The sequence below is a fragment of the Sciurus vulgaris genome (genome assembly GCF_902686455.1).
Source record: "Sciurus vulgaris genome assembly, chromosome: 5".
Taxonomy (NCBI): Eukaryota; Metazoa; Chordata; class Mammalia; order Rodentia; family Sciuridae; genus Sciurus; species Sciurus vulgaris.
This window is the reverse complement of record NC_136465.1, coordinates 51,399,623-51,426,485: the sequence shown is the minus strand read 5'-3', so window position 1 is coordinate 51,426,485 and position 26,863 is coordinate 51,399,623. Positions and strand designations below refer to the sequence as shown.

The following is a 26,863-nucleotide window of genomic DNA, read 5'->3' as shown; positions in this document are numbered from 1 at the left end:
GTGGTACCTGCAGGATGAATCTCCTCCGGAATAACAGCTGCCTCTCCAAGATGAAGAATTCCATGGCCTCTATGTCTCAGCAGCTCAAGGCCAAGTTGGATTTCTTTAAAACCAGCATCCAGATTGACCTGGAGAAGTATAGTGAGCAAACCGAGTTTGGAATCAGTGAGTGTACTCTGCAATGAGTGTAAACAAACCCTAACCCTCCCTCCCTCCCTTTCTTCCTTCCTTCCTTTCTTCCTTCCTTCTCTCTCTCTCTCTCTCTCTCTCTTCATTCATTCATTCATTCATTCATTTTTTTTTTCTGAGATTTCTTTTGTCATTTTATAATTAAGTTGCTTATTTCTGTTTTGGTTTTGTGGTGTTTTTGTTTTTGTTTTTCATTTTTTTTTTCTTCCCATTTTTTTTATTTTTTCCAGCATCAGATAAACTGCTACTGGCCTGGAGGGAAATGGAACAGGCTGTGGAGCTGTGTGGGCGGGTAGGAGACTCATTTTAGGTTTCTGTACTCCTGGTGTGAGGGAGGCTTTGTTCTACCATTTCCCACTTTCTTCTCAAAACTGGGTTGATCTTTCATGTTAGAATTCATATTTCTTTGTCATGCCCTTTCACCTTAACCAGACTTGCTGGAAAGAAAATGATAGAGTACTTAATACAAGGAACTCTACTGTAGGCAGACTCGAGGTAGACACTAATGTTTCAGATTTAAGTAAAGAGCAAAATATCAAATACCCTTGGAGAAAAACCTAAACCTTTTAATGTTAGGTTGGGAATTAGATGAAAGATCAACACTCCCTCTTGTCAAAGTTTATGCCTAATTTTGTTGGTACTTGAAATCCATAAGAAAGGAAAGATCTAGGCAGAAAGTTTCTAGACACTAAATCAGATGCTACTGAAAAACAGCAGTTGTGAAGCCAAAGGAATGTGACTCAGTGAACCTCACATAAATCCAAGACCCTGGGCTCCAAGGCTTTTCCTATCATCTCCATCCTGTGCACTTGGATGAGGACCTTTACCTCTGCACCTTGATGTCTGTTTTTAAAAATGAGTCCTGATGGCATCAACACTTGTTTAGAAGTGCATATCATATAGACAGTTTTTTATTTAGCCACAAGAGGGGTGCATGCTTCTCCTCAACTTGGCACTTACATCATCTATAAAGTAAAGGAGTCCAGGCCTTCACACACATGATGGCATTGGGATGGACAAATTGAGAGAAAACAAAGTGCATGAGACATCTTCTCTGTGTCAGATACTGTGCACACTTGATCTTACTTAACCCCTCAAATGGCCCTATTAGAATCCTTTTTATAGAACTGGAAACTACAGCTCATGGGATAAATAACTGCCTATAGGTCACACAGAGTTTGGATGTGAGATCCAAACTCAGGTCATTCTGTCTCCAGATTCCATATTCCTTCAGTCAGGCAATTAAAAATTTCCACTGAGTTTGGAGGGTCTCCCCCTGACAACCCCCAGCAAACCTTATTCCTCAGAAGCTTTTCTTGCATCAGTTGATATTAGTGCAGCTTTTTCATTAGGAGAATGAAGTAAAACTTCTGGTGGAACGGATGATGGCACTACAGACCGACATCGTGGACTTGCAGAGGAGCCCAATGGGTCGGAAGCAGGGGGGCACGCTGGATGACCTGTGAGTGCCACCTGGGAGAGGACCAGTTCTGCTCCCCCATACCAATACCCCCACCTGAGTTTCTGGTTGTGTGTTAGGATCATCTTAGGAGGCTTGGGAGAATCAACCTCCTGGAGAACTTGTCCCCCTAGTGAATCATGTCAGGATATTCCAGAGATGAGCCAGGGTAAATCACCATCACTCTGATTTCAGTTTCCAAATCTATTAAGTAACAGAGAAAACTGACCTTACAAAGTTTCTGAGGATGCATACAGGTATTGCATATAAAAAGCAATCTATAAGATCTATAAAATGCAAGTAGCCTTTACCATTGTATCAGACATCACTGCACATCCTGCCTACCATGGCCCAGCTATGATTCAAAGAGCAGGAAGAAGAACGGAGAGGGAGGAGCCTGGCAAGTCTAAGATTTTAGGTCTGGAAGCTGTTCATTTGAGTCTTTATTAGGTATTTGGCATTGGCTCCAGGAGGGAATGGGGCATGCAGGCAGACCCACCATACCTGAAGGAGGTAACATGTTGACCCTGCATACTGACAAGAGGGAAGCAGAGGCAGGATCAGTGTATGAAGGACTCCATGGCTCTAAACCTCTAAACTCTGTGTTTTTTGATGCTTTTACTAGGGTTCTTGAGATGAAAAATCTGAGTATCAGAACTTTAATTATTTGTTCCATATTTTCTCTAATTCTTTAATCCTTATTCTTGAGTTTTCAAATGAGAGATTTCTTTTGAGAATATTTCCAGCCTTTGTTAGGGAAATGGGGTAGGATTTTGTGTCTGCCCTTGGCTCAAGTTTTCAAAGGTAAGCATGTTTTCTTGCTCAGGTTTGTGGATGTCACCCAGAGTCACTACTGTAGTAGTCAAGTGGAGGAAAAATTCAGAAGGATGGAGCCAATACTGCTTCTCTTAAGATTTACTCTAGAGATATCTTGGGGGTGTTTGTGTTGGATGATGAAGGCAATCATTCACTTACCATAGACGTTACCAGAAATAATAGTATTCTCTAATCAAGAAAGACATATCACCATTCTCGTGTCTAGAAATCAGTAATTATGCCAGCAGGAATTAGCAGAACAAGACTTCAAAGTTCCTATTTGACCTTGAATCTAAACAGAGCTTCTTATATATTTCAGAGAGGAGCAAGCAAGGGAACTTTATAGGAGACTAAGGGAAAAGCCAAGAGGTAGGTGGTTTGGGGCCTTGGGCTCCTTTTTGTCTCATTTTGAGGTACTGGTACTCTGCCAGGCACCTGGAGCAACTATGTTACTATCCCTCTCTTCCCCAGACCAACGAACAGATGGTGACAGTCAGGAGATGGTACGGTTACTACTTCAGGCAATTCAAGGCTTTGAAAAGAAAGTGCGAGTGATATATACACAGCTCAGGTATGAGCCCCCCTTTCTTGCTAGAGGCTGAAATATAGAGCAGTAGCTAGGCCATGGGTGAGACCATTTTTCTCACTCTGCTCTGATTTGCTTAACTAGCTAAAGAAGCTTTCCAAAACTGCTAATTGGATCCATATTATTGGGGATGATGTTCTACTTGCTCCAGCCCTAAGCCCACTGGAGTTTTTCATGTTTGTTCTTCACAGTAAAACTGTGGTTTGTAAGCAGAAGGCATTGGAATTGTTGCCCAAGGTAGAAGAAGTGGTGAGTCTAATGAATGAGGATGAAAAGACTGTTGTTCGGCTTCAGGAGAAGCGGCAGAAGGAACTCTGGAATCTCTTGAAGATCGCATGTGTGAGTCAACCTTCAACCCACCAGCCTCATGCCACTGACACCATTCTGCAAGGGAAACCACAGGGCCACAGCAGACCCCTCAGCTGCTACTGTTCTGTTGTCACCTCTGTCACATGGAATGGGCAGGAAAGGGAGAACTAAGTGGGGAGGTGAGAGGAAGGCTTGTGCTAGTGGCTTTTATTTATCCTTGTGGCCACCTTAATTACCACAAATCAAGTGACTTCAAACAACAGAAATTATTCTCTCAGAGTCCTAGAGGCCAGAAGTTAAAAATACAGGTATTAGCAGGGCTGTGCCCCCTTGGCAGTTCCAGAGGAGACTCCTCCCTTGCCTCTTACAGCTGCTGGTGGCTCCAGGTGTTCCATGGCCTGGGGCCATGTCACTCTGGGATCTGTCTTCACGTGATCTCAGTGTCTCCCATCTGGATCACAGCTAGATAGTACAAGAGATCCTTAACCTAATTACATCTATAAAGACCCCTTTTCCAAATGAGCCACATTCGTAGGTTCTAGGCATTAGGACCTGGACACATCTATTTTAGGGCCACCAATTAAGCACAGCCTGGTCAACCCTCATCTGGATCTGTGCTGCTCTCAGCATTGTGGCTCAGACTTTCTGTGCATACCATCTTAATGCAACTGTGATTCCATTGAACACCACTTGGGGTGAAAATGTGGAGAGCGCTCACCTGGAATGTGGGGGGCACTGGGATCCTCAGCACCACATGAAAATAAAATAAAGGTATGTGTCCACCTACAACTGAAAGCATATATTTTGAAAAGAAAAGAGCCAGGTAAAAGTAGGTCATGGAAGCCAGAGCTGCTAGGAGAGTGACCTCATCATGAAAGGCTGCAGAGAGTTTGGAGAGAATAGAAGGAGAGCAGTTTGGTTACTAGTAGCTTCAAGAGCAAAGGGATGGAGGGATGGTATATGGTTCCTTATAGTAGAAGCAAGATACAAAGATGGTACTTTTTAAAGGGCTTAGAGACTAGAGTATATTTGTGAGCCAAGCAGAAGACAGTGTACCATGAGATCCATATTATCAGAGAGAGGGGGGACAGTTGATTCATCCTGAGAACCAAGGAGAGTTAGGATCAGGAGCATTAGTGATGGATTTGCCTTGGAAGAGGTGAGCAGCATTTCCTCCTATAATAAAAACAGAAAAGAAAAAAGGAGAGATGATTCAAGAAGAAAAGTTGAGGACTGTACAGGTAATAACTTCACCAGCTATCTGCATTCATTGAGTGCTGTTTGCTCAGGAGTGTAATGAAAACTGGAGATACAGTGGGGAAAGGGCATGGCACCTGCCCTGGGGAGTCCATAGTCTGTTGAAGGCCATGGACAAGGATGTGAAGGAGAACAATCAAGAATAAGAAGTGCTATAGAGCAGCTATAGCTATAAAAGGCGTGAACAGTGTGTGAATGCAGGGGAGGAAAGCCAACTTCCATCTGAGAGATGAGGGAAAAACAAGAAAGGCTCCTGATGAATGTGTAGAAGTTAGGTGGGGGAATGGCAGTAAGGACATTTCAGCCCAATGAGATTGCTTTATTGAAAGCATAGAGGCCTGGAAGAGAGTGCTGCATTCTGGGTGGCAGAGCAGTGGTGTTGGAGAAAGGGTTTCACCAAGGATGAAATTGGGGAAGGGCAAGGGCTAGTTCATGTAGGCCACCCTTTATTTTCAAAGTGTAAGGAAATATTGCAGGATTTGTTCTTCCCTTGTGCTGAAGAATATAAGTATGAAAACTGTATGATCCTATTTGGACCTTTGGGGAATCACTCTGGTGGCCCCTGGATCCTAGATTTGGTACTTTGTCAGACCTCAGCACTCAACAGTGGGGGCCATGCACTGGTAGGTGCACAGGACCTAATAGGGGAAGGTTAGGAGCAGGTTGTACAGGAATGATCTGCCACCCTTATAGGCCCAGGGTACAAATGGAGGAGGAGTAGGTGGCAGATTGGCAGGGAAAGCACAACAGATGAATAAGGGCAAGGTTAACACGCTTGAAAGGCTGGTTGAAGTTGAACCTCAATGTTTAGCCAGAGAAGAGGATAAGGTCCCTGAAAAGGTCTCCAGATTGAAGACCAAGGGAAGGACTGCAGACCTGCTGGCTGCTTCAGAGAGGGTAAGGAGCAGGGATGGTGAGTGTAAGGCAGATGGAGGAGGAGGTGGCCAGAGATGTGGCCTGAGGTGAAAAGATGGCAGTAGGTCATGTTTACAGTAAATCATGTACATACTAGGCCATGTTCATGGGCTGCAGATATGAAGAGGTGCAAGGAGCTGGAGCTGGAGCCACAGGCTGATCCTCTGGGCTTAAAGGGGCAGTGGCTGCAGTGCCCCTGGGAGTCAGAAGAGCTGCATTTTCTTCTTCGCGCTACTGCAGATGGTGCCATTCACACAGTTTCCTATCCTTTTTGTGTCTCAGTCTTCTACTTGGAAGAGTAAAAATACCTTTCTTTTGTTTCCCTGTAAGAGTTCTACAAGAGTCAAATTAAATAAAGACCGCAAATTCAGGTGTTCAAGTTCTTTTATATTTAGAATCCTTTCTCAAAACACATATATTGATACAGAAACACTTTTGAGGCTGAATGCAAAGTCCCAATTGTTGTCTCAGATAGAGATGTTCACTGGTAGTTTCTAGGAACAGCTATGGTGTCTTGCAGCCAGTTGTCTCATGAAGAAGTACTCTGGTGTGAATGCAGAATTTGTTTTGTTGACTGTATTTTGGGTTTTGCCCTTCAGAGCAAGGTCCGTGGTCCCGTCAGCGGAAGCCCAGATAGCATGAATGCGTCTCGACTTAGTCATCCCAGTCAGCTGATGTCTCAGCCATCCACTGCCTCTGACGGCTTACCCGAGTCAGCCAAGAAAAGGTAAATTACAGTTAACAATGCCTAGTGTCACATTCAGGACATATTATGAGACCATGGAAATGGAAATGTACCTTTATCACTGATAAATATCTAATGGTTTTGTGTATGCCTCTCTTTGTTATATATGCTAGGCCTTATGGTAACAAAGGAATTCATATTTTGCCCCCATAGTCCATTGTAACTTGCTCACTAAGTAGTTTCCTTGGCCTAGGGTTGGATTACTAGTTACTTAGTCAATAACTAGCAATGACTTCACACTCCATTCTAGATCAAGTCTGAACTTTTTCAGGCATTTGTAAGCACCTCAGTGTGGCTCTTGGGTTGATCCACTGTCCTTTACAAACTGCTTGTGCTAGCCCAGTTCTTAAAAATCCCATCCAGATCAGCCAAAGTAATAGCCTCCAGGTATTCGTTAAAAATGCAGATTCTTGGGTTTCACCAAAGCTCAAATCCCTGAATCAGTGGTGGTGCCTAGCAGTCTGTGTCTCACGAGCTGTCTGGATGATGCTGCTGCACGTGGAAGAATAAGAACTACTGTCCTTACTGCGCAAACTCTCATTCCTCAGGTGCCCTTCACTGCAGTTCCTTCCCACCTGGGATGTCAAGTTTTGCAAGGCAAAGGGAATTCCAGGGCACCATTGTCCTATACTTGGTATTTTTCCTTCAGTGGTATTTTTAATGCTCAGAAAATCTGGGAACACAGAGATTATATCATCTCTCCATATCACAAAGCAGAGGTCAAAAAAGTACAAATGATTTGTTAGAATCTCCCCAGTCTCATGGTGGCCCATTCATGATAAGAAACATGCATTTTTTATTGTAGAAAAAAGAGATCAGATTCAATGAAATAATTTCCCAGAACTATACCTTTCAGCAGATCAGAAAAAACTAGGGAACTGCTTAGTCCCCTGCCCCCTGCTTTTTTTTTTTTTCCTTTCTATTTCAAAAATTGGAAAACAAGTTACTTGAGAGGATACATTTAGATTTTGGCATTTAGAAAGAATTCAGTAAAGCTATCTAGTAAAGTCAAAGATCTGTTTTGCTTTTTTATTAAACAGATCTGTTTACTTTTTCACATTTTGAACAGTAATACTCATGACTGGATTTGGGTTTCTGAGAAGTACTTAATCAGATAAATGAAATCACTAGTCTGTGACATGGTGTTAAGATATTCAGGATCAAAATAATTGTTCATCTAAAAAAATAATGTCAAAAGTTCTTTAGCATATTTTCAACAGAAGTATTAGCTTTTTGATAAGATACTCATGACCCTATCTAATAATTGCTCATTGTCTTTAGTGAAGAACTGGTGGCCGAAGCACATACTCTCTGCACCCAGCTAGAAAACGCCATGCAAGATACAGTGAAGGAGCAGGACCAGAGTTTGATGGTAACAGCCTGTGGGAACCCTGTCTTTTTATGCCCTTTTTTTTTCCTGCAGCAAAAGAGAAAATGGAAAGGCACTTGAATGTTAGTCTTGGTCTCAGTAATTTTTTGTGATTTGTAATAATTAATGGCTATTGGTTATTGCATGCTTCTAAGTACATTGTGTGCACTATACTTTTTAATCTTTACAAGACTGAATCCTGATGAGGAGGCAGCATTATTCCTAGAAGATCCTACCCCACCTTGGCTACTATTGCTAAGCATCTGTGTGTGTTGGGTGCTGTGCTGGATTCTGGTGACAAAACAGCAACCTCTCACGGCTTTGTACCTTAGACAGCTTAGTAGTAGGCAGTACTAATATGGGGAAGCTAACCTGAGGAAAACCCAGCAGCCAAGATAGAGGTACATTAAGACAAAACTGAAATTGCTGAGAAGATCCTAAATCTTTCCCTTAGATGTTTAAATGGCTTTTGTTCTGATAATACAATCAGTTACTAACTCTTCTCTAACTTCTAAGAAAAATCAAAGAGGACAATGCTGCCAGTTTCAGTTGTCTCTGATTTGTTCAAGTGTCCTCCATTTTGTAGACTTTCTGTACTTCTCTTCACCTCCTGGTGCTATATATTTTGATCATTTCACTGCTTCTTGCCCTTCTGCCAGGAGAGAAGGACATCTCATCAGGCAATTTCCTCTGGTGAGATTGGAAACTTATAGTCAGGGTGATAACTCTTAGTATCACTTACCTACAGTGAGCCTGTAAGTGCTGTGAGCTACTGGTAGTACTAAAATTGTCTTTTTAGTTTTTGTAGTCCCAGAATTTCAGGGACTTTGAACTGATCCAAAAATATCCTGCATGGTTTGAATATGTAGCTCATTTCAAGGATGCCCAGCAATAACAGGACTGTTCCTTTAAACTTAACTTTGAAATTGTGTTGTTTGCTTCCTGAAAAGGAAAGAACATCTAACACACCTGTTGACTTGCAGACTTTGGACTGGAGCTGGTTACAGACAGAGGATGAAGAACCTAGTGCCTTGGAGCAAGCCTCCTGACTAGGGGTCTAGAGCACCTGACTTGCCAACTTTCCCACAGAGGCTCCTGTGATATTGATGTCCCATCAGTCTCCGGTACCTAGATGGAGATCTTACTTCCCTAGCAGCTGTATTGTCCACCCTGGACCAAAGGTGTGACCCTCAGCAGACTATACCAGTACCTTGTCTATACACTGGAAGTCCTTCATCACAGAAGCCCAGTAAATGTCGATGCCAGTTGTGAGTTTTCAGGGAAACAGACCCTCAGCAACTGCTTCCTCTGCTATGGAAAAAGTGCTTAGAGTATGGTTTGCCACACAGATCACTGTACTGATGCCTAACTTGAATCTTCTAGGAATGGTACTCGGTGCCAGCCTGCCCTCTCCTGACTTCTGATCCTCAGGGAGGCCTTGAACCACCTGTCCCTTTTTACCTTACAGATAAGACTTCATCTGGATTCAGCTTCTCTTAATCAGACTTTAAATCATAAATTTGGCCTGAACCCATCTCTGTTCTTTTTATATCATTGCTGCTAATTTTTTTTTTTTTTTTTTAACTTACTGCATTGTGGTCATCCCCCTTTCAGCAAGGTTGTAGTAATGCCAAACCCCCAATTGTCTGCAGTCCTTTCAGCTACAGGGTAACTTCCTAGGAACATTTTGAGGAGCTACTACCTTCTTTTGAGTTCCAAAGATGACCTGGGAGTCATTTATCCTAGAGAAGAGGGGAAGAAGAAAAGGGTGTCTGTCAACAACTAGCATACTGACCTTTATAACCTTGTCAAAAATGCCTGTGTGTGGTGGTGGGGTGGGGGTGTTCCTGCCTCTCATACCATCTAGCAGTATTATTAAATGGGTTTATTTTACAAATAGTTTCTGTATTTTGAACGTGACTCAAATACTTCAGACTGGATTCTGCAGTCCATTTCCATAATACCTATGGTTAGAATTTCTGAACTCAACATCCAGCATAATGGAAAATTTTATAAAATTGAATATTGTCTGTATCATAAGCAGTGCACTAGCACTGCTTGTTCAGCATTTTACGAAACTTTTTTTATATATATATAAAAGCAAGAAAAATGAATTTAGATGATCACAAACAGGTATGTTTGGTTGGTAAAGAAACTTAAGAGTAGAAGAATTTCACGAAGTGATTTCCATGGAGATAGTGTGTAGCAGTGCCTACTCAAGTAAGTTTAAGAAATTCTTTATGCTTTAATTGCTTCTTGGAGATTTGCTTTGTATTATGGTAAAGTATCTGAAAAGTCTTATAATAAATTGGCTTAATTTTATATAAATTCATTATTGACCACTGTTGTTTGATCATAGAACTTCACCCCTCCTCATGTGTGTTTCAACATTTATTAACATCCAGAGGATTGATAATTTGAGAAAGCATGATTTTGGAAACATTGGTTAGAGACATAGTGGAAAATAAGATGAGAAAGACTGGGATGGGGTCAGACTAGGCAAGAGGGAAGGCTAGGCTAAGGGCTATCAACTTGTTTCATAGGCAATTGGAAATCACTCAAGAATTTTGAGCAAGAAAATAATATAACCAAAGCAGTGGTTTGAAAAGTTTGTCACTGTGCCAATCTAATCAAGAAAGTGAAGACCCAAGAGTTAGGATTTCTGCTTTAAAAAAGATGAAGTAGATATGATTTTTCTTTTTGTTAAATACAACTAAAATCCTTGGACATTACATATGAGCAAATATAAGAAGGCAGAGGTAAGGCCAACTGTGTAGGGACCTTGGGATCTGAGGAATGACATTGGTAGTGAGTTCCTTGGGTTTTCTCTTTCATATATCCTAGATTGGGTGCTGAAGAAGCCAGCCAATGGGCACAGAATTAAAAGTTCCAAGAGAAGCCTGCTCTCTTGAGTTTTCCTGGGGCTGCTATACCAAATTACTACAAATTGCATGGCTTAAACAACAGTAATTTATTCTCAGAGTACTGAAGGCCAGAAATCTGAAATCAAGATATCAACAGGACCAAATCTCTGTAGCTCTATAGAGAAATTTTGTACCTTGCCTCTTCCAATATCTGATGAATTCAGACAATCCTAACTTGTGGCTGCAACTCTGACTCAGGGATATGTTGCCGCAGCCTCCTCTGTGAATTCCCCCCATGTGTCATTTATAATAACACTTGTAATTAGATTTAGGGCCAATTTCGAAAATGTAGAATAAGCACCTCCTCTCAGGATTTTAATGCAGCCACACATTTTGCCATGTGAGCTAACATTCACAGGTTCTGGGGATTTGGATGTGATTTGGGATCATGCTTGGATCCTCCAAATTCGTGTCTGTCAAAACATCCCCCAAAATCTCTACCCATTACAGAATCAACTCTGAGGCCATATTCTAAGTATCAGCTCAAAAGTCCTGAATCTCATCTCAATCAGGAACTAGGAAACAAGTTATCGGCTTCCAAAATACAATGGTAGAATAGGCATATGATAGAAATTCCCATTCCAAAAAGGAAAATTGGAAGAAATAATGAGTCATCAGTTCCACCAGTTTTGTAATTCATCAGGGCAAATTCCATTATGCTTCAAGTTCTGTAAATAATTGGTTTGTGGGCTGGGAAGATAGCTCAGTCAGTAGCGTACTTGCCTTGCAAGCACAAGGCCCTTGGGTTCAATCCCCAGCACTGCAAAAGAAAAAAAGAAAAAGAAAAAATTGGTTTGTGACTCTGCCTATTAGACCCACAGCAGCTCTGTAACCTTTGCATCTGAGCTCACAGCAGTACCATGGACTTCTTTATGCCCATGGTGGCTCCCATAGACTTTTGCAGTGCACTTGTTTGTTTGGTATTTGCACAATCACACAAGGCTGGGGACTCGAACCTGGGTCTCCAGCATGAGAGTCAGGCACTCTATGAGAGGAGCTACACGGCCAGCACTTCCCATAGACTTTTGATTCTACCCACAGAATCTTTATAGGTCTGCATTCATTACCTCTGTCCCTGCTCAGTCATTGGCCTGTCTGTGCCAATGACTGTGCCCTTAGATAATTCTTCCTTTCTTTTCTCCCCAGAAGGATGGCATGCTTGCAGCCTAATAGTTTAATCAGCCCATTTTCTGTTTGTGGGATTTTGGAATTTCAATAGCCTTTCCCTCCTTTTATCCTGTGTCCCTTTCAGTCTGAGCTGATTTCTATTGATAACACATTCTGAAAAATAATGTTGGTCTCCTGTGTATGTCATGGAGTTCCACACCATTAGACAACAGGGCCTTCCACATATTTCCAGAATAATCCAATTCCTGACTTTTACTGAAGTGGTTTAGTAGGTCATGTGTGCTGAGTCACAGGCCTAATCTCTTCTATGGAAGGCTGTCCAGCATACCCTTGACTTTCTCTCCAGGGGGTGCTTTCCCAGAGTGAATCTTAAAATTTCAGCTTTGCAATCTGGGTAGATCCCCAAATCGTCAAGTGCTGGTTCTTTTTTTTTTTTTTTTTTTTTTTTTTTTTTGAGTTGTAGATGGACAGCATGCCTTTCTTTTATTTATTTTTATGTGGTACTAAGGATCAAATCCAGTGCCTCACACATGCTAGGCAAACGCTCTGCCACTGAGCTACAACTCCAGCCCCATCAAGTGCTGGTTCTTTTTTGCTTAACAATTCCTCAATTTATCTCATCCCTCTTGCATTTTACTATAAGCAGCAAGGAGAAACTTGGCTGTATTGTCAATGTTTTGCCTGGGAATTTCGGGCCAATAACCAGATTAATTGCTTGCAAATTCTACTTTTCGCACAACTCAAAACACAATTCAGTCAGTTTACTTCTCTATATAAAAAGGGTATCTTTCCTTCAATTTCCAGTAATGTGTTTCTCATTTTTGTCTGAGTCCAGCCAGCAATAACTTTAACATTTGTATTTCTGTAAATACTTAGTTTGTAATAAACATGTATTCTCTAAGATGATAGAAACTTTCTCTACCATGCTCCTAATGTCCTTCTCAGTCCTCACCATCTGACTTTAACATCTGTATTTCTATCAGCAGTATTCAAGGCAGTCAAGGCTTTTTTCATGTACCTTAATATGCTTCATCTTCTATTCATTATATAATTCCAAAGCTACTTCCACCTCTTTGTGTTGTAGTATGTTATAGAGCATCCCATTCCTTTATACCAAAACCTATCGTCTTTCTAGTTTTCTTTAATAAATTGCCACAAATGATGACTATCTCTGCCTCTGTATTTACTACCTACTATCCATCAAATATCCCTGTGTCTTTTATCAAGATACTTGTTAAGATGGTCCTCCCAAATCTTTTATTACATATTTTGTTGTATAAGATAGTGTCCACTCCTTTGCTGTAAGTCGCAAATTCTGAGAATTAAGATATGAACATGTCATCCTGGTGCCACCATTGAAATTACTACATTAGCCATAAGACCAAGAGAAAGTCTTAGACAACAACTACTCCAGCCAAACACCACTGCAAAAACTGATGCTTTCTGCCAGCAAAGGCCAAGCCAAGGAGCTTTGACTTTCTCACTCATCAGATTGTCACGAAGAGTCCCCGTATCTCCCACTAGGGTGGTGACAAAAGATCAAGTGAAGAGCTGGGACTTACACGTCTACTAGATGCTAACAGGTTCTCTTCTACATATCATGGGAGATTACATGGGGAATACCACCTTTAACAACCCACCCCCAGTTAGTGTTGTGTTAATGGAGACAGTTAAAGAGACAAAACTCCCAAGCTTTCTATGTATTAAGGAGCTCCTGCTCCCACAGTGTCAATGGTGTTTTACTGGGGAGTCTGAACTCTACCGCCACCAATGAGTAGACATTCCAAATGGTAACAGGCAGAATGGGGAATGTAGATTTCCATTTTGCACTTGATAATACTCAGATGGCATTTATCTACCCTGATGGAACAGTGCCAGAGGAAGCCTACTCAGAAGATACAAATAAAATACAGAGCCTCATAACACTCAAGTATCCAGGTTACATTCTGAAATCAATTCTTTTTTTGTCATGTGTCTTTATTCAGGTCTTCTTATAAAACTTGTAAATTGCTGAAATGTTTTACCCATCTAGATGTACGTTTAAAAAATTAACTCCTACACACTTTGTACTTTTGTGACTTATGTAATTTTGTAGGTATATTTTACTTTCTATAATTTTTAATTGGTTTTTATTGGTAGAGGGGAATAAGTTAATGTTTATAATTCAGTCATTTATCTGGTACTTTATAGTTATATTTTTATTAATTATAAATCAAACACATTGATTATGGAAATATACATTTATTATTTTAACATTTTATCATCATTCTATTGTGTTATCTATATAAAAGTTACTCTTCACAGCAAATACAATTTTATCTTTTCTAATCCCTTTGATGTTTAATTCTGTTTCTTTTCAGTGCAATGACTAGGATCTCCAGTACTGGTTGCACAATAGTGATGACAGTGGAAATCCTTGTCGTCCTCTGAACCCAAAATTACTTTACCAAAAACAATGATTATCATAGGCTTCTGTCAGATAGTCTTTATCAAGTGAAGGTTGTTTCCTTCTATTCCATTTTCTGAAACCTGTTAAAATCATAAATTGGCTTGAAATTTATCAAATGCTTATTATTTTTTAATTCAGTTAGATAATATTTAGGATTTTTACATTTATTCTTATATCTGAAAAGGGCTGATATTTTTCCAAAATAGAATGAGTTTTCAATACATTTTAAGGAAAAATGCTGATTTTTCCCAAGGTTGACACTCAATGTTTTTACCTATTTATGTTGTTGCCTCACAAACCTAACATTTGTTCTTTTTTAAACAAACCTACATTTCTACCCCTAAACTTCAAATTTGTGTATCTAGCCATACCAACCATATCCAAATACCTCAAAAATACTGAATTTATTATCTAACTATCCTTCCATACCTGCTATATCTGTAATTTTGATTTCAGGTAATGAAATTGCCATCTCATAAGTCCTAGAAGCCAGCAATGAATGATTATGTTAATCAGATTCTGTCACTATAACAAATACCTGAGAAAACCAACTGATAAAGAGAAAAGGATTATTTTGGCTCACAATTTTGGAGGTTCCAGTCCAGGGCTGATTGGCCCCATTGCTTCAGGACTGTGGTAACGCAGCACATTATGGCAGGAATGGATGGTAGAGCAAAATCACTCATCTTGTGACCAGGGAACAAAGAGGAAGAGACTAGGATCCCATAATCTCCTTTGGGGACATGTCCCCAATGATCTAAAGACCTTCCATGATGCCCCCACAAAGTTTCCACCACCTCCTAAAAGCACTTCCCTGGGGACCAAGCCTTTAATATATGGGCTTTGGGCAGATATTTAAGATCCAGACAATAGTAGTGATCATGCTAGCCTCTTGCATTTTCCATACTCTATCATCTAAGACCAGCCTATTTTTAGCCCCTTAATTTTCCTCCTTTGTTGTTTCTTAAATAGTCTTCCTCTTTTAGAATACGTTCTCACATCTCCTGCCTAACAAAGATGCATCCTCTACAGTACTGCTAGAATTATTTTGCTAAAAGAAAATTGAAGAATATTACTGGGCTGTTTAAAACCTTCCAGTGACTCCACATCATCCAGAAACTTAAGTCTAGTCTTCATAATCTGGCCCTTATCTTGGTTTCTAACTTACTTGCCTATGAACTTCTATGCAGTGTTCATTTCCCCTATATTTGCCATTGCTGTCTTTTTTGTGAAAAGTTTTTTCACACTCCTTACCTACTACTATACTACTTGACCCCACTGATGGCTCTTTGTTTTATTGGTTGATTCCATGAAATCTACCTGGGCCAACTCTCTGGAAACTTCCCTGGAACCCTCAATAGAACTGGAGGGGAGGAGGGACACATCATCCCTTTCCTCTCTGAGAGGACCCATTCTTTCCCATTCTGAAAGTGCTCCCTTTTCCCTTTTCCTATCTCATGCAATTCTTCAAGCAAGATTGCAAGAACCAGTGGTCGCAGACCCTTGTGATTGCTTCAGCTCCAGGGGAGAGCTCCTTCTGTAATGATTCCAATTAGGTTACATCAGTAAAAATGGTGACAAAACTTGTCCCTATTTGTGCAGAATTTTCCAGTTTCAGCCTAGGAAACTGCCTTTGTTTCTTCTGCCTGGATCACTTTCTTCTAGTTATCTGCAAGGTTCCCTTCCTCTTCACTTACATCTCTGTTCATAGGTATCTTTATCAGAGAGGCCTTTTCTGGTCATCCTTTATGACCTAGAATCCATGTCTTACCCCACCTCCCAAGAACTGCCCTGTAACTCTGTTATCTTGACTTATTTTTTTGTTTTTGTAGTGCTGGGAATAGAACCCAGGGCTTTGTACATGCTAAGCTTGTGCTCTATCACTGAGCTACACCCCTAGCCCAACTTGTTTTTATACCACTTTATTACTACCTGACATACACAAAACTCCACAGGATGAGATTTGGTCTATTCATTGCATAAAGCAATGCCTGGCATTTAGTAGGTTTTCAATCCATGTTTGTTGACTGAAAAAATAGGCTACTCTCTTACCTCCATTCCTGTTCTAGATTTTTTTTTTTTAACCTCAGAGAAACTCCCTTAATCACACTGTCTCAAAAGTACCTTACACTATCTCTTTAAAGGGTTGGACTTTTGGAACCCTGAAACAAAAGCTAGAGGCTTTGTAGCTCTGTCACTTCTTTCTTCCAAGGAGATGAAATGAATAAAATTTGCAGGAGAATATTGATGGTTCATATTCAAAAATATTATCCCCCACTGCAGTTAGTGTTCCTGCTTTCCCAAGAGAGCCCCCAGACTTGTAGGGCTCTCTTTAGAACCTACAAGTTCTAAAATAGTGGACCATTTCTTGAGTTTTTGGCAAGATCCAAATCATTATTCCCATCATTATGGCCATCATTTGACTAACTCCCCCACTTCCAGGCCCCTTTGACTCACTCCTTTCTATTGTATGTGGATCTGAATCTTTCTAATTTTCCTCACAAGTAGTGTGGCTTATATACTTTTAATCCCTTTCTCTCCTTTCACTCTACTATGCTCAATATGATAGGCATCCCATAAACGTATAGTTTAAAAAAAATTCCCCAGTTAGTACTAAAACAGTGCACAGTGTATTACTCCTAAAATTAGGTTTCGTTAGTATCACGATTTGTCGAAATGAAGATATATCTTAGGGTGACCAAAAATGCCCTGATTTGCCCAGAATCTTCCTGGCTTTAGCACTGAAAATTCTGTTTTCCAGAAAACCCTTTAATTCTTGTCAAGTCAGGGCGAATTGGCACCTTATATCATGGTATGTCAATATTCTCTGTAATTTCAAGTATTTGACGCTTTTTACATCAGCAAAACTGCAATTTCAGATATTCATTCAATAAACATTTACTGAGAACTATTATGTGGCAAACAAAGATTAAATCACTGCTTTCATGGAGTTTACACTCCACGTTGGTGGAAAAGGATTAAGCAAGGTCTAGGTATAAACAAGTAACACATGAGAAAGTTTCAACTGGTTTTAAATGCTGATAATAAAATAAAACACAGTGATGGAATAGAAAGTTCCTGGCCATTCTTCAGGAATGTAAAAAGGATGTGAACACTGGGCTGAGACATGAATAATGAGAAGACAGCCAGACACAGGATTACACAATGAGAAAACAGATGAGAAGCAGGTACATGCAGGTACCAAATAGTGGCATGTGTATCTTAAAGAGAAAGTGGCAATAAATAAAGTAGGAAGGTAGGCAGAGATGGGTCATGTTAGTCCTGTGGGCCACAGAAAGGAGTCTGGATTTTATTCTAATAAGAGTGAAAGAGTATTTAAATAATGTCTATGCATTATGTCTTTAAAACATCACTTTTGTCCTGTTTGGTGAACAGTCTGTGGCAAGAGAAGGGCAGAAGCAGGATCCATTGATGAGGCTATGGCAATAGATCAGGAGACCATGCTACACTGGACATGCTTTGTGGCAGCTGAGGTGGTAAGAAGGAATCTGATTCAGAACAAGCACGGTCTTCCCTTCATATCTGTGGAGGATTGGTTCCAAGAAAAAAGTCTGCAGATGCTCAAATCCCTTATAAAGTGGTAAAGTATTTTCATAGAACCTGGGCACATCCTCCCATATATTTTAAATCATCTCTGTATCTATATACTGTTGAACAGTTTAGGAAATAATAACAAGAAATGTTTGTACATGTTCAGTATAGACAGTTCTTTTTTCAAATATTTTTTGATTCATGTTTGAATCTGTGGATGTGAAACCCTCAGATACTGAGGTCCAGCTATGTTCTAGAGACTGAACAGACAAGAACTTGCTGATAAACTGGATGTGGGGTATGAACAGAAAGCAATTAAGAAAGACTCCTGGGGTTTTGGCCTGATGACAGAATAGATTAAAATGCCATTTACTGAGATAGGCAAAATTTAAGGAGAAGCTAGTGGGGCAGAATCAAGAATTCTTTATAATATTTTGTCAATTTGATGTATGAGCTCAAGGGAGAGGTTTGGCTAGAAATATAGAAGTCTGCAAGCTAGTCATGGCATTTCAAAAGGTAACACTGGACAAGGTGGAAAAGCTGGTTAGAGAATCAAGGCCTGAGGTCTTTTCCCATAAAGGGTGGAGAGTAAAGGAGGAGCTAGGAACCAGCATGTACATACATGGCCCCTGAAAAGTGGCCAGAAAGGAGGAAGGAAAATGCAGAGTATGTGGTATCTTAGAAGTCAATTGAAAACAAATTATTTCAAAAAGAGACTGGTTAGTGGATCAAATATAGGTTGTCTAAGAAGATCAGGAATCATTTCCTTGATTTCTAAAAAGCAGCCATAATATTCATATAAAAATGTTTCATACAGCTTCCTACATTTATAAATTCAGAGGTGGATACAAACACTTATTTAATGAAGGATAGTCATTCTCTAGAACAAAGTAATCTGAATATTGCCTGGCATGTCAATATATTCAATAGGAAAAATGTGAATACAGAAAAAAAAAAAAGTAGTCCAAGCTATTTGCAGAATTTTTTCAAAAAATATACAAAAGGGCTGGAGTTGTAGCTCAGTGGTAGAGCACTTGCCTAGCATGTGTGAGGCACTAGGTTTGATTCTCAGCACCACATATAAATAAATTAAATAAAGGTCCATCGACAACTAAAAAAAATTTTTTTTAAAATATATGCAAAAACAGACAAGTAATAATATATAAAAGGTATAACAAATTAATAGAAGACAACTACCTCCATTAGAAAAATAAGCAAAGGACATGTACAGGAAATTTCCAAAGAAGAAATACAAATGTTCAATAAGCATCACTTAAGATGCACAATGATATTACAAAACCCCACACTCAACCATAGCTTGCTATTAAATGAAACAAATTTTATATAAAGCATTACTTCATTATTTTAAAATAATGGGGGTTTTAAAAGGTATAGATTAAAAACAAGACATGTATGTCCCAAAATATTAATAGTAGTCAAGCTGGATGGAGAGATGATCACTAATTTTAATTTTCTTTTCCTTTTATTAATTTTTCAAACTTTCTACAGCAATTATGTATCATTTTATAATAAAAGTCAACTGTATGCATAAAGCAATTGCCTGGAATTGCAGTTAGAAATGAACCCAGGAGTTACACTTTTAAGATAACATAGAGCTGATGTCATTTCCACTTCGCATAGTATACTGAGACTTCAATTGCTCATTAACAGGTCAAACACTTCTCCCTTTCTTGTGGTCTTTTCATCACTTTGGTCCTGGCACAAAAAGAAGGGGAATAAAAAGTAAAATATCTTTAGCCAATGGTTGGCAAATATGCTAAAAAGTCCAGCTGCTTGTGATTGGTATATCTCATTCCATGCTCCTGTAGTGCTGAGTACAGAATCCACTGCAGTGTGGATTACATGACATTCTCAGAGAGTTTGGACAATAAGTATGATGCTAGTGTTGCCTTTTATCACATATAAAATATGTCATGCATTCAATAAATATAATTGTGCACATATATGTCCAATATGTCCACAAGACCGTCTTTAGTCTTCAGTGTCCGATTCCCACCATCAAAATCGGACGCCTATTTTTCCCTTTCTAAGGAGAGGATTCCAGAGAAACATTACGAAAACAATCTCTTGGTTAAGATTCCAGGTCTTCCCCTAAGGAACATACCACGATGTAAGTCTGAGGTTCCCATTTCCTCTTGCGAAACTCAAGCTTTGAACCAGTTGCCTCTTGGGCAGGTCCACCTCTAGTGCGATTTTCTCCCAGACCAAGGCGTCGCCTCCCTAGCCCCGCCCCCGGAGCCGCCCCAGTGCGTTACGTCATCACGTACGTCGCGCCGCGCCTCCTGTCAGAGGCAGCCATTGTTCAGCCGGTCGCGCCCGTCTTACTGGGCTGGATTGATCCTTTTCGGTTCTCCAAGTCCCCGTTCCTTCTTAAGGCTGGGGGAGGCGGGCTAGTCCCAGGCTCTGGACACCCTGGAGCCCTCGGGTGCAGGCCACCATGAGTAAACGGAAGGCGCCGCAGGAGACTCTCAACGGGGGAATCACGGACATGCTCATGGGTTAGTCCCGGGCCAGGCCCCATTGGTTTTCTTTCCCTTTCCTTTCACCCATTTGCCTTCCCTTCCTTCTCGCCTGTCCCGACAGTTCAGTGGGTGGGGTCAGCTCTTTGCAGCTGGTGGTCTTCCGTGGGGATCTTCCTGAGGCACCCGTGGCCAGGGTCTGATTGTCAGTCCTTCCTGGGACTCCTGGCTCATCGCTTGGGCAGCCTTTGCTCTTGCCTGTGGAGAAATGGGTGGCCACTGACCCTTGGATGCTGTCACATCCCCTTCCAGGGAACTCAGTTCTCGTGTGTTTACTCGTAATTCTTGTTCACCCACGCCTCTTGTTGACTTTTCAGAACTCGCAAACTTTGAGAAGAACGTGAGCCAGGCTATCCACAAGTACAATGCTTACAGGTGGGACAGTGCAGCATTCTTTGCTAGCATGCTTTCTGGTGCACCTGCTTTGTGTGGCGCTTAACATGACCAAGGGTCCAATGGATATTTAGACCACCTGCAAGAGCAGAAAAAGCAACAAGAAGGTGGTACCTCACTTAATATTTCTGGAAGAATTTTGACCGAGTTCTGTAGGATCAATTCAGATAAGTTCCCAATTCTGATTGAAAATAGATGTAGCGTTATACACTTTTTTTCCATTATCCAACGTGATTGACTAGAAATGCGGTGTGATTTTAAGCCATAATGAAAGACAGTTGTTGCGATCTGCACTCTGAAACATTTGTGGTACAAGGAATCATATCTTTCCATCTGGTTGGTCTATGGCTCATCCTGTCACCGTCATGGGATCTTGTCCATTACCAGGGGACTTATCCTAGCCATTATTTCCACATCTACCTGTATCAACCCCTTAGCCTATAAACATGTGCAAGTCCCTCAACTTTCAAAAGCAAACACAAAACAGTCTTAACTTCCCTCTAGCTAGCACCTTATCTTTCCTTCTTGAACTATCTGTGTTCCATCCTGGACTTCCTCATTGATAGTCATTCCCTTATGTCATTACAGTTAATTTCCATCCTGCCATTCTTCTGAAAATAATCTCACCTACATCTCATCTTATTGGACTTTCAGTGGCATTCATCACAAGCTCATTCCATGAAAGTCTGTCACTTCGAAATGGCACTCCCTTCTATTCTTTTTTTTTTATTTTTTCACCCATCTTAACTTTTACTGTGGCTAGTTTACAGAAGTCTTCCCATAGCCCTCTTCTCACTTTCATACTTTCCCTTTCTTGCCTTTGAATACCACTTAAGTCAGTGACTTCAAAACTTTGACAGGGCTTTTCACCAGAATTTTTCCCTTCCCACTCAACATATTTCAAAACTGATTATGCTTTCTTCTTTCATTACTTCTTATGACTCGCTATGTAAAGTATTGTACTATCATCCATACATTGGTGACCTAGAATTCACACAGATATTCAAGCCTGTATATTATTTGGGTCACAGCAGTGTTCAGAGAGGAAGTGTTTTCTCTTGAAGGAACTCATCAGGGATTAAGTAAGAGGAACAGAAATCTAGACAAAGGATACAAAACAGGGCAAATCCTTGAGACATGAAATAATAAAATATTTTATAAAAGTTAGTAATTCAGTTTGCTTAAAGGTTATAGTATGAGTGGGAAATAAGTCCAGAAAAGCAAATAATACCCTACTGTCCCTGCGTAATGCTCCCTCCACCCCCAATATACATTTCTCTTGATTATGAATGAAGTAGTTTTTAAAATAATCATCTAGTCTTGTCAATCTTTCTTATCAAATAATTCAGTATTTTTGTTTTCTTTAATAAACCCCAAATACATGATGGCATACAAAAGGCCTTCCATGATTGAATTCATCCCTTTCAGGCTTGGACACCCAGTGCCAATTATCTGGATCGACTTGCCTTTCCTGAGATAATTCCCTCCATAAACTGCCCTTAGTCTGTTTCCTTGCCTATAATTATGTTCTTTCCAGACTCATCATCAATCATGTGCTAATAAATTATAATCCAAATCTAAAGATTTATATATACTAGAATATAATGAAATTCCCAGGTTCCAAAGATTATTTGATATTTGTGCTTTGGATTTAATTGTATTATTGCATTTACTAGCAATAATTCAAACTACATTTAGCATTGAAATTATAGACAATACCTAGGGAGCTCCCAGAGTATACCTAATCTGTCATCACATTACTAAACTGGGTATGTGTAGAGGTAAGCAAGAAACACAGGTCACTACTTTTTGCTAAACTGAAATGTTAGCAATTAAAAAAAAAAAAAATTGATATAAGGTTGTAGGGAATTCCAGTGTGAAGTCATGAATTTAAAATGGCTATCCATAAGCAAATTTGATATCTAATGTTCAATTAGTATGGTAGCACATTTTTATGCAAGAATTACAAATCATCTCCAAAAACTAGCTATTAAAATATAGGAAGGTCCAATGATATTTTTTAATTATTCCCACAAAAGAAGATTACTAGTATCCTGAATTCCACTAGGGTTACATATATAGTTAAAATTATCTTCATTTGTGAGAAATTTCAAGAAACTTAAGAATTAGAAATATAGTAGATAATCTGTCAACTATCTAAATTTTAAGTTTTACATGGAAATGGAAAATTAGTTATCTTGGAAAGTATAAGATATTTATATGTGCTTTCCAGTTTAAGAAAAATTAAGACGTTGCTCGGTTTTTAATTGATTTTCCCTTTTTTTATATTTTTCTCTTATAGAAAAGCAGCATCTGTTATAGCAAAGTACCCACACAAAATAAAGAGTGGAGCAGAAGCTAAGAAATTGGTAAGTTTAGTGAACACATGGCCAAATAGTTTATACATGTACAAATTTAGTAGGTTCCCACAAAACTAAACTCATTTCTCTGAAGCTGCCTTGACTCACACAAAGATTTCACTACTCCTAATTTCTTGGAATAAAATTAGTGCAGTTTCAGGTATACTTTTTCAAGCTCAAAGTGTTTTTATTTGGAGATGGATGGATATATAGTTATAGTTTTTCTACTTTACCCTGTGTGCATGTATTGACTCTCACCTTGAATTCCTCTTACATGGGGGCCTTAAGAGACAATGGTGGCCAGGAGTGGTGGTGCACACCTGTAATCCCAGCAATTCAGGAAGCTTAGGTAAGAGGATAGAAAATTTGAGGCCAGCTTCAGCAATTTAGTGAGGCTCTAAGTAACTTAGCAAGACCGTGTCTGAAATAAAAAATAAAAAGAACTGGGATGTAGCTCAGTGCAAAGCATCCCTGGATTTAATCCCCAGTATCAAAACAAAAAAGATTATAGTGGTACAGTGATACTAGCATATCTATCATTCTCTGGTATAGGGACTTTTATTAATTACTGAGAGTGTTCCCCAAAGAGATCTTACCTACAAATAGGCACACGATTAGACCTCTTTTATAATGTGGGGTTAGCCTATTCTCTGCCATTTCCATGAAATCATATAAACCACTAGTAGTGTTCTAGGAATGTCACAGATTCTAGAGGTTCACATCTCTTGGAATTTGTAATAATATCATTAAGAATATCCTTGGAAGGTCTCCCTATTGATAGATGGTTCTCTCTCATCTAAACCTCACTAAATGATTTAATGACCATATCTTACCTTTTATTAAAAATGCCAGCTGACATGATTTTTGATTAGTCCAGATGATAGTTATATCTCCATCTGTTGTTCTTGTGTTTTATAAAGGTCCTCTGGAATTGTAAGTATTAATATTTGATCATGCTTAATTTTCTCAAGAGAGCCTTAAGAGTATGAACCATAACTGCCCTTATTTTTTCACCCTTTAAGGTTGCCCTTGAATCTTGTGATTCCCACATCAATCATGTGCCACATCTTAACCTTGAATTTGTTAGTCAATACAAATTGTAGTCTGGTGTGTAGGTTTTAAATTCTTTGTGCCATGAACCGTTATCAGCAGTAGTATATTTTCCCCCAATATAGCAACCAACTAAGTTATACAATAGACATTTACTTCTTATTCTGAATTTCTCTCTTGAACTGATACAGTGTTAACTTCAGAGACCATTTCTTCCATTCTGTTCCTCTTTCATTGAAACTCTTGAACTTCCTTTTCTGTGCTGATTACAAATAGCCTGCTCATTTTATTAAAGGACTCTGAGAAGCTCCGATACACTTCATCCTGAATCTGAACTCCTGATATGTCCCTAAAAAACACAAAAGTATCCAAATCTCCTTTTCCATTCGACTGGACTTAAAATAAAAATCTCAACATTATTTCTTTTTTTTTTTTTTTTTTTTTTTTTTTTTTTTTGTAAACAAATGGGATACATGTTGTTTCTCTGTTTGTACATGGCGTAAAGGCATACCATTTGTGTAATCATAAATTTACATAGAGCAATGTTGTTTGATTCATTCTGTTATTTTTTTCCCTTCCCCCCACCCCTCCCACCCCTCTTTACCCTCTATACAGTAGTTCCTTCCTCTATACTTGCCCCCCTCCCTAACCCTAACTCTAACCCTTCCCTCCCCCCCATTATGTGTCAACCTCCACTTATTAGCGATATCATTCGTCCTTTGGCTTTTTGAGATTGGCTTATCTCACTTAGCATGATATTCTCCAATTTCATCCATTTGCCTGCAAATGTCATAATTTTATCATTCTTTATGGCTGAGTAATATTCCATAGTATATATATACCACAGTTTCTTTATCCACTCATCAATTGAAGGGCATCTAGGTTGGTTCCACAGTCTGGCTATTGTGAATTGAGCAGCTATGAACATTGATGTGGCTGTATTTCTGTAGTATGCAGATTTTAAGTCCTTTGGGTATAGGCCAAGGAGTGGGATAGCTGGGTCAAATGGTGGTTCCATTCCAAGTTTTCTAAGGAATCTCCACACTGCTTTCCATAGCGGCTGCACTAATTTGCAGCCCCACCAGCAGTGTATGAGTGTACCTTTCTCCCCACATCCTCGCCAACACCTGTTGTTGCTCGTATTCTTGATAATCGCCATTCTAATTGGGGTGAGATGGAACCTTAGGGTGGTTTTGATTTGCATTTCTCTTATTACTAGAGATGTTGAACATTTTTCCATATGTTTGTTGATTGCTTGTAGATCTTCTTCTGTGAAGTGTCTATTCATTTCCTTAGCCCATTTGTTGACTGGACTGTTTGAATTCTTGGAGTAGAGTTTTTTGAGTTCTTTATAGATTCTGGAGATTAGTGCTCTATCTGAAGTATGATTGGCAAAGATATTCTCCCACTCTGTAGGCTCTTTCTTCGCATTGCTGATAGTTTCCTTTGCTGAGAGAAAGCTTTTTAGTTTGAATCTATCCCAGTGGTTGATTCTAGCTTTTATTTCTTGTGCTATGGGAGTCCTGTTAAGGAAGTCTGGTCCTAGACCAACAAGATGAAGATTTGGACCTACTTTTTCTTCTATAATCTGCAGGGTCTCTGGTCTGATTCCGAGGTCCTTAATCCATTTTGAGTTTAGTTTCGTGCATGGTGAGAGATATGGGTTTAGTTTCATTCTGTTGCATATGGATTTCCAATTCTCCCAGCACCATTTGTTGAAGAGGCTATCTTTTCTCCATTGCATATTTTTGGCCCCTTTGTCTAGTATGAGAAAATTGTATTTATTTGGGTTTGTGTCCGTGTCCTCTATTCTGTACCATTGATCTACCTTTCTATTTTGGTACCAATACCATGCCGTTTTTGTTACTATTGCTTTGTAGTAGAGTTGAACATCTGGTATTGCAATACCCCCTGTTTCACTCTTCCTGCTAAGGATTGCTTTAGCTATTCTGGGTTTCTTATTCTTCCAGATGAATTTCATAATTGCCTGCTCTATTTCTGTAAGGTACGTCATTGGGATTTTAATTGGAATTGCATTGAATTTGTATAGCACTTTAGGTAGTATGGCCATTTTGACAATATTAATTCTTCCTATCCAAGAACATGGAAGATCTTTCCATCTTCTAAGGTGTTCTTTAATTTCTTTCTTTAGTGTTGTATAGTTCTCATTGTAGAGGTCTTTCACCTCTTTTGTGAGATTGATTCCCAAGTATTTTATTTTTTTCGAGGCTATTGTGAATGGGGTAGTTTTCCTAATTTCTCTTTCTGAAGATTCATCACTTATGTATAAAAATGCGTTGGATTTATGGGCATTGATCTTGTAACCTGCTACTTTACTGAAATCACTTATGAGTTCTAAGAGTTTTCTCGTGGAATTTCCAGGTTCCTCTAAATATATAATCATGTCATCAGCGAACAGGGATAGTTTGAGTTCTTCTTTTCCAATTCGTATCCCTTTAATTTCTTTGGTTTGTCTAATTGCTCTGGCCAGAGTCTCAAGAACGATGTTGAATAGAAGTGGTGAAAGAGGGCATCCCTGCCTTGTTCCAGTTTTTAGGGGGAATGCTTTCAGCTTTTCACCATTTAGAATGATATTAGCCATGGGCTTAGCATAAATGGCCTTTACAATATTAAGGAATGTTCCCACTATCCCTATTTGTTCTAGTGTTTTGAGCATGAAGGGGTGCTGAATTTTATCAAATGCTTTTTCTGCGTCTATTGAAATAATCATGTGATTCTTGACTTTAAGTCTATTAATATGGTGAATTACGTTTATTGATTTCCTGATGTTGAACCAACCTTGCATCCCTGGGATGAAACCC

The 26,863-nt window shown here is 39.5% G+C and overlaps 2 protein-coding genes across 2 annotated transcripts in view; both read left to right on the top strand.

Moving 5' to 3' along the window:
• Nucleotides 1-9,982, top strand: part of IKBKB (inhibitor of nuclear factor kappa B kinase subunit beta) — a 44,660-nt gene extending 34,678 nt beyond the window's left edge. Inside the window, exons 14-22 of the mRNA XM_079141542.1 lie at nt 14-165; nt 420-481; nt 1,542-1,651; nt 2,784-2,833; nt 2,936-3,035; nt 3,242-3,389; nt 6,131-6,258; nt 7,558-7,648; nt 8,629-9,982. Coding sequence (XP_078997668.1) covers nt 14-165; nt 420-481; nt 1,542-1,651; nt 2,784-2,833; nt 2,936-3,035; nt 3,242-3,389; nt 6,131-6,258; nt 7,558-7,648; nt 8,629-8,694 — 907 coding nt within the window. The 3' untranslated portion in view covers nt 8,695-9,982. The remainder of the gene's footprint in view (nt 1-13; nt 166-419; nt 482-1,541; nt 1,652-2,783; nt 2,834-2,935; nt 3,036-3,241; nt 3,390-6,130; nt 6,259-7,557; nt 7,649-8,628) is intronic.
• A 10,006-nt stretch (nt 9,983-19,988) lies between these two features.
• The window catches only part of POLB (DNA polymerase beta), a 31,565-nt gene continuing 24,690 nt past the window's right edge, over nt 19,989-26,863 (top strand). Inside the window, exons 1-3 of the mRNA XM_079140611.1 lie at nt 19,989-20,217; nt 20,556-20,613; nt 22,934-23,000. Of these exons, the coding sequence (XP_078996737.1) occupies nt 20,157-20,217; nt 20,556-20,613; nt 22,934-23,000 (186 nt within the window). The 5' untranslated portion in view covers nt 19,989-20,156. The remainder of the gene's footprint in view (nt 20,218-20,555; nt 20,614-22,933; nt 23,001-26,863) is intronic.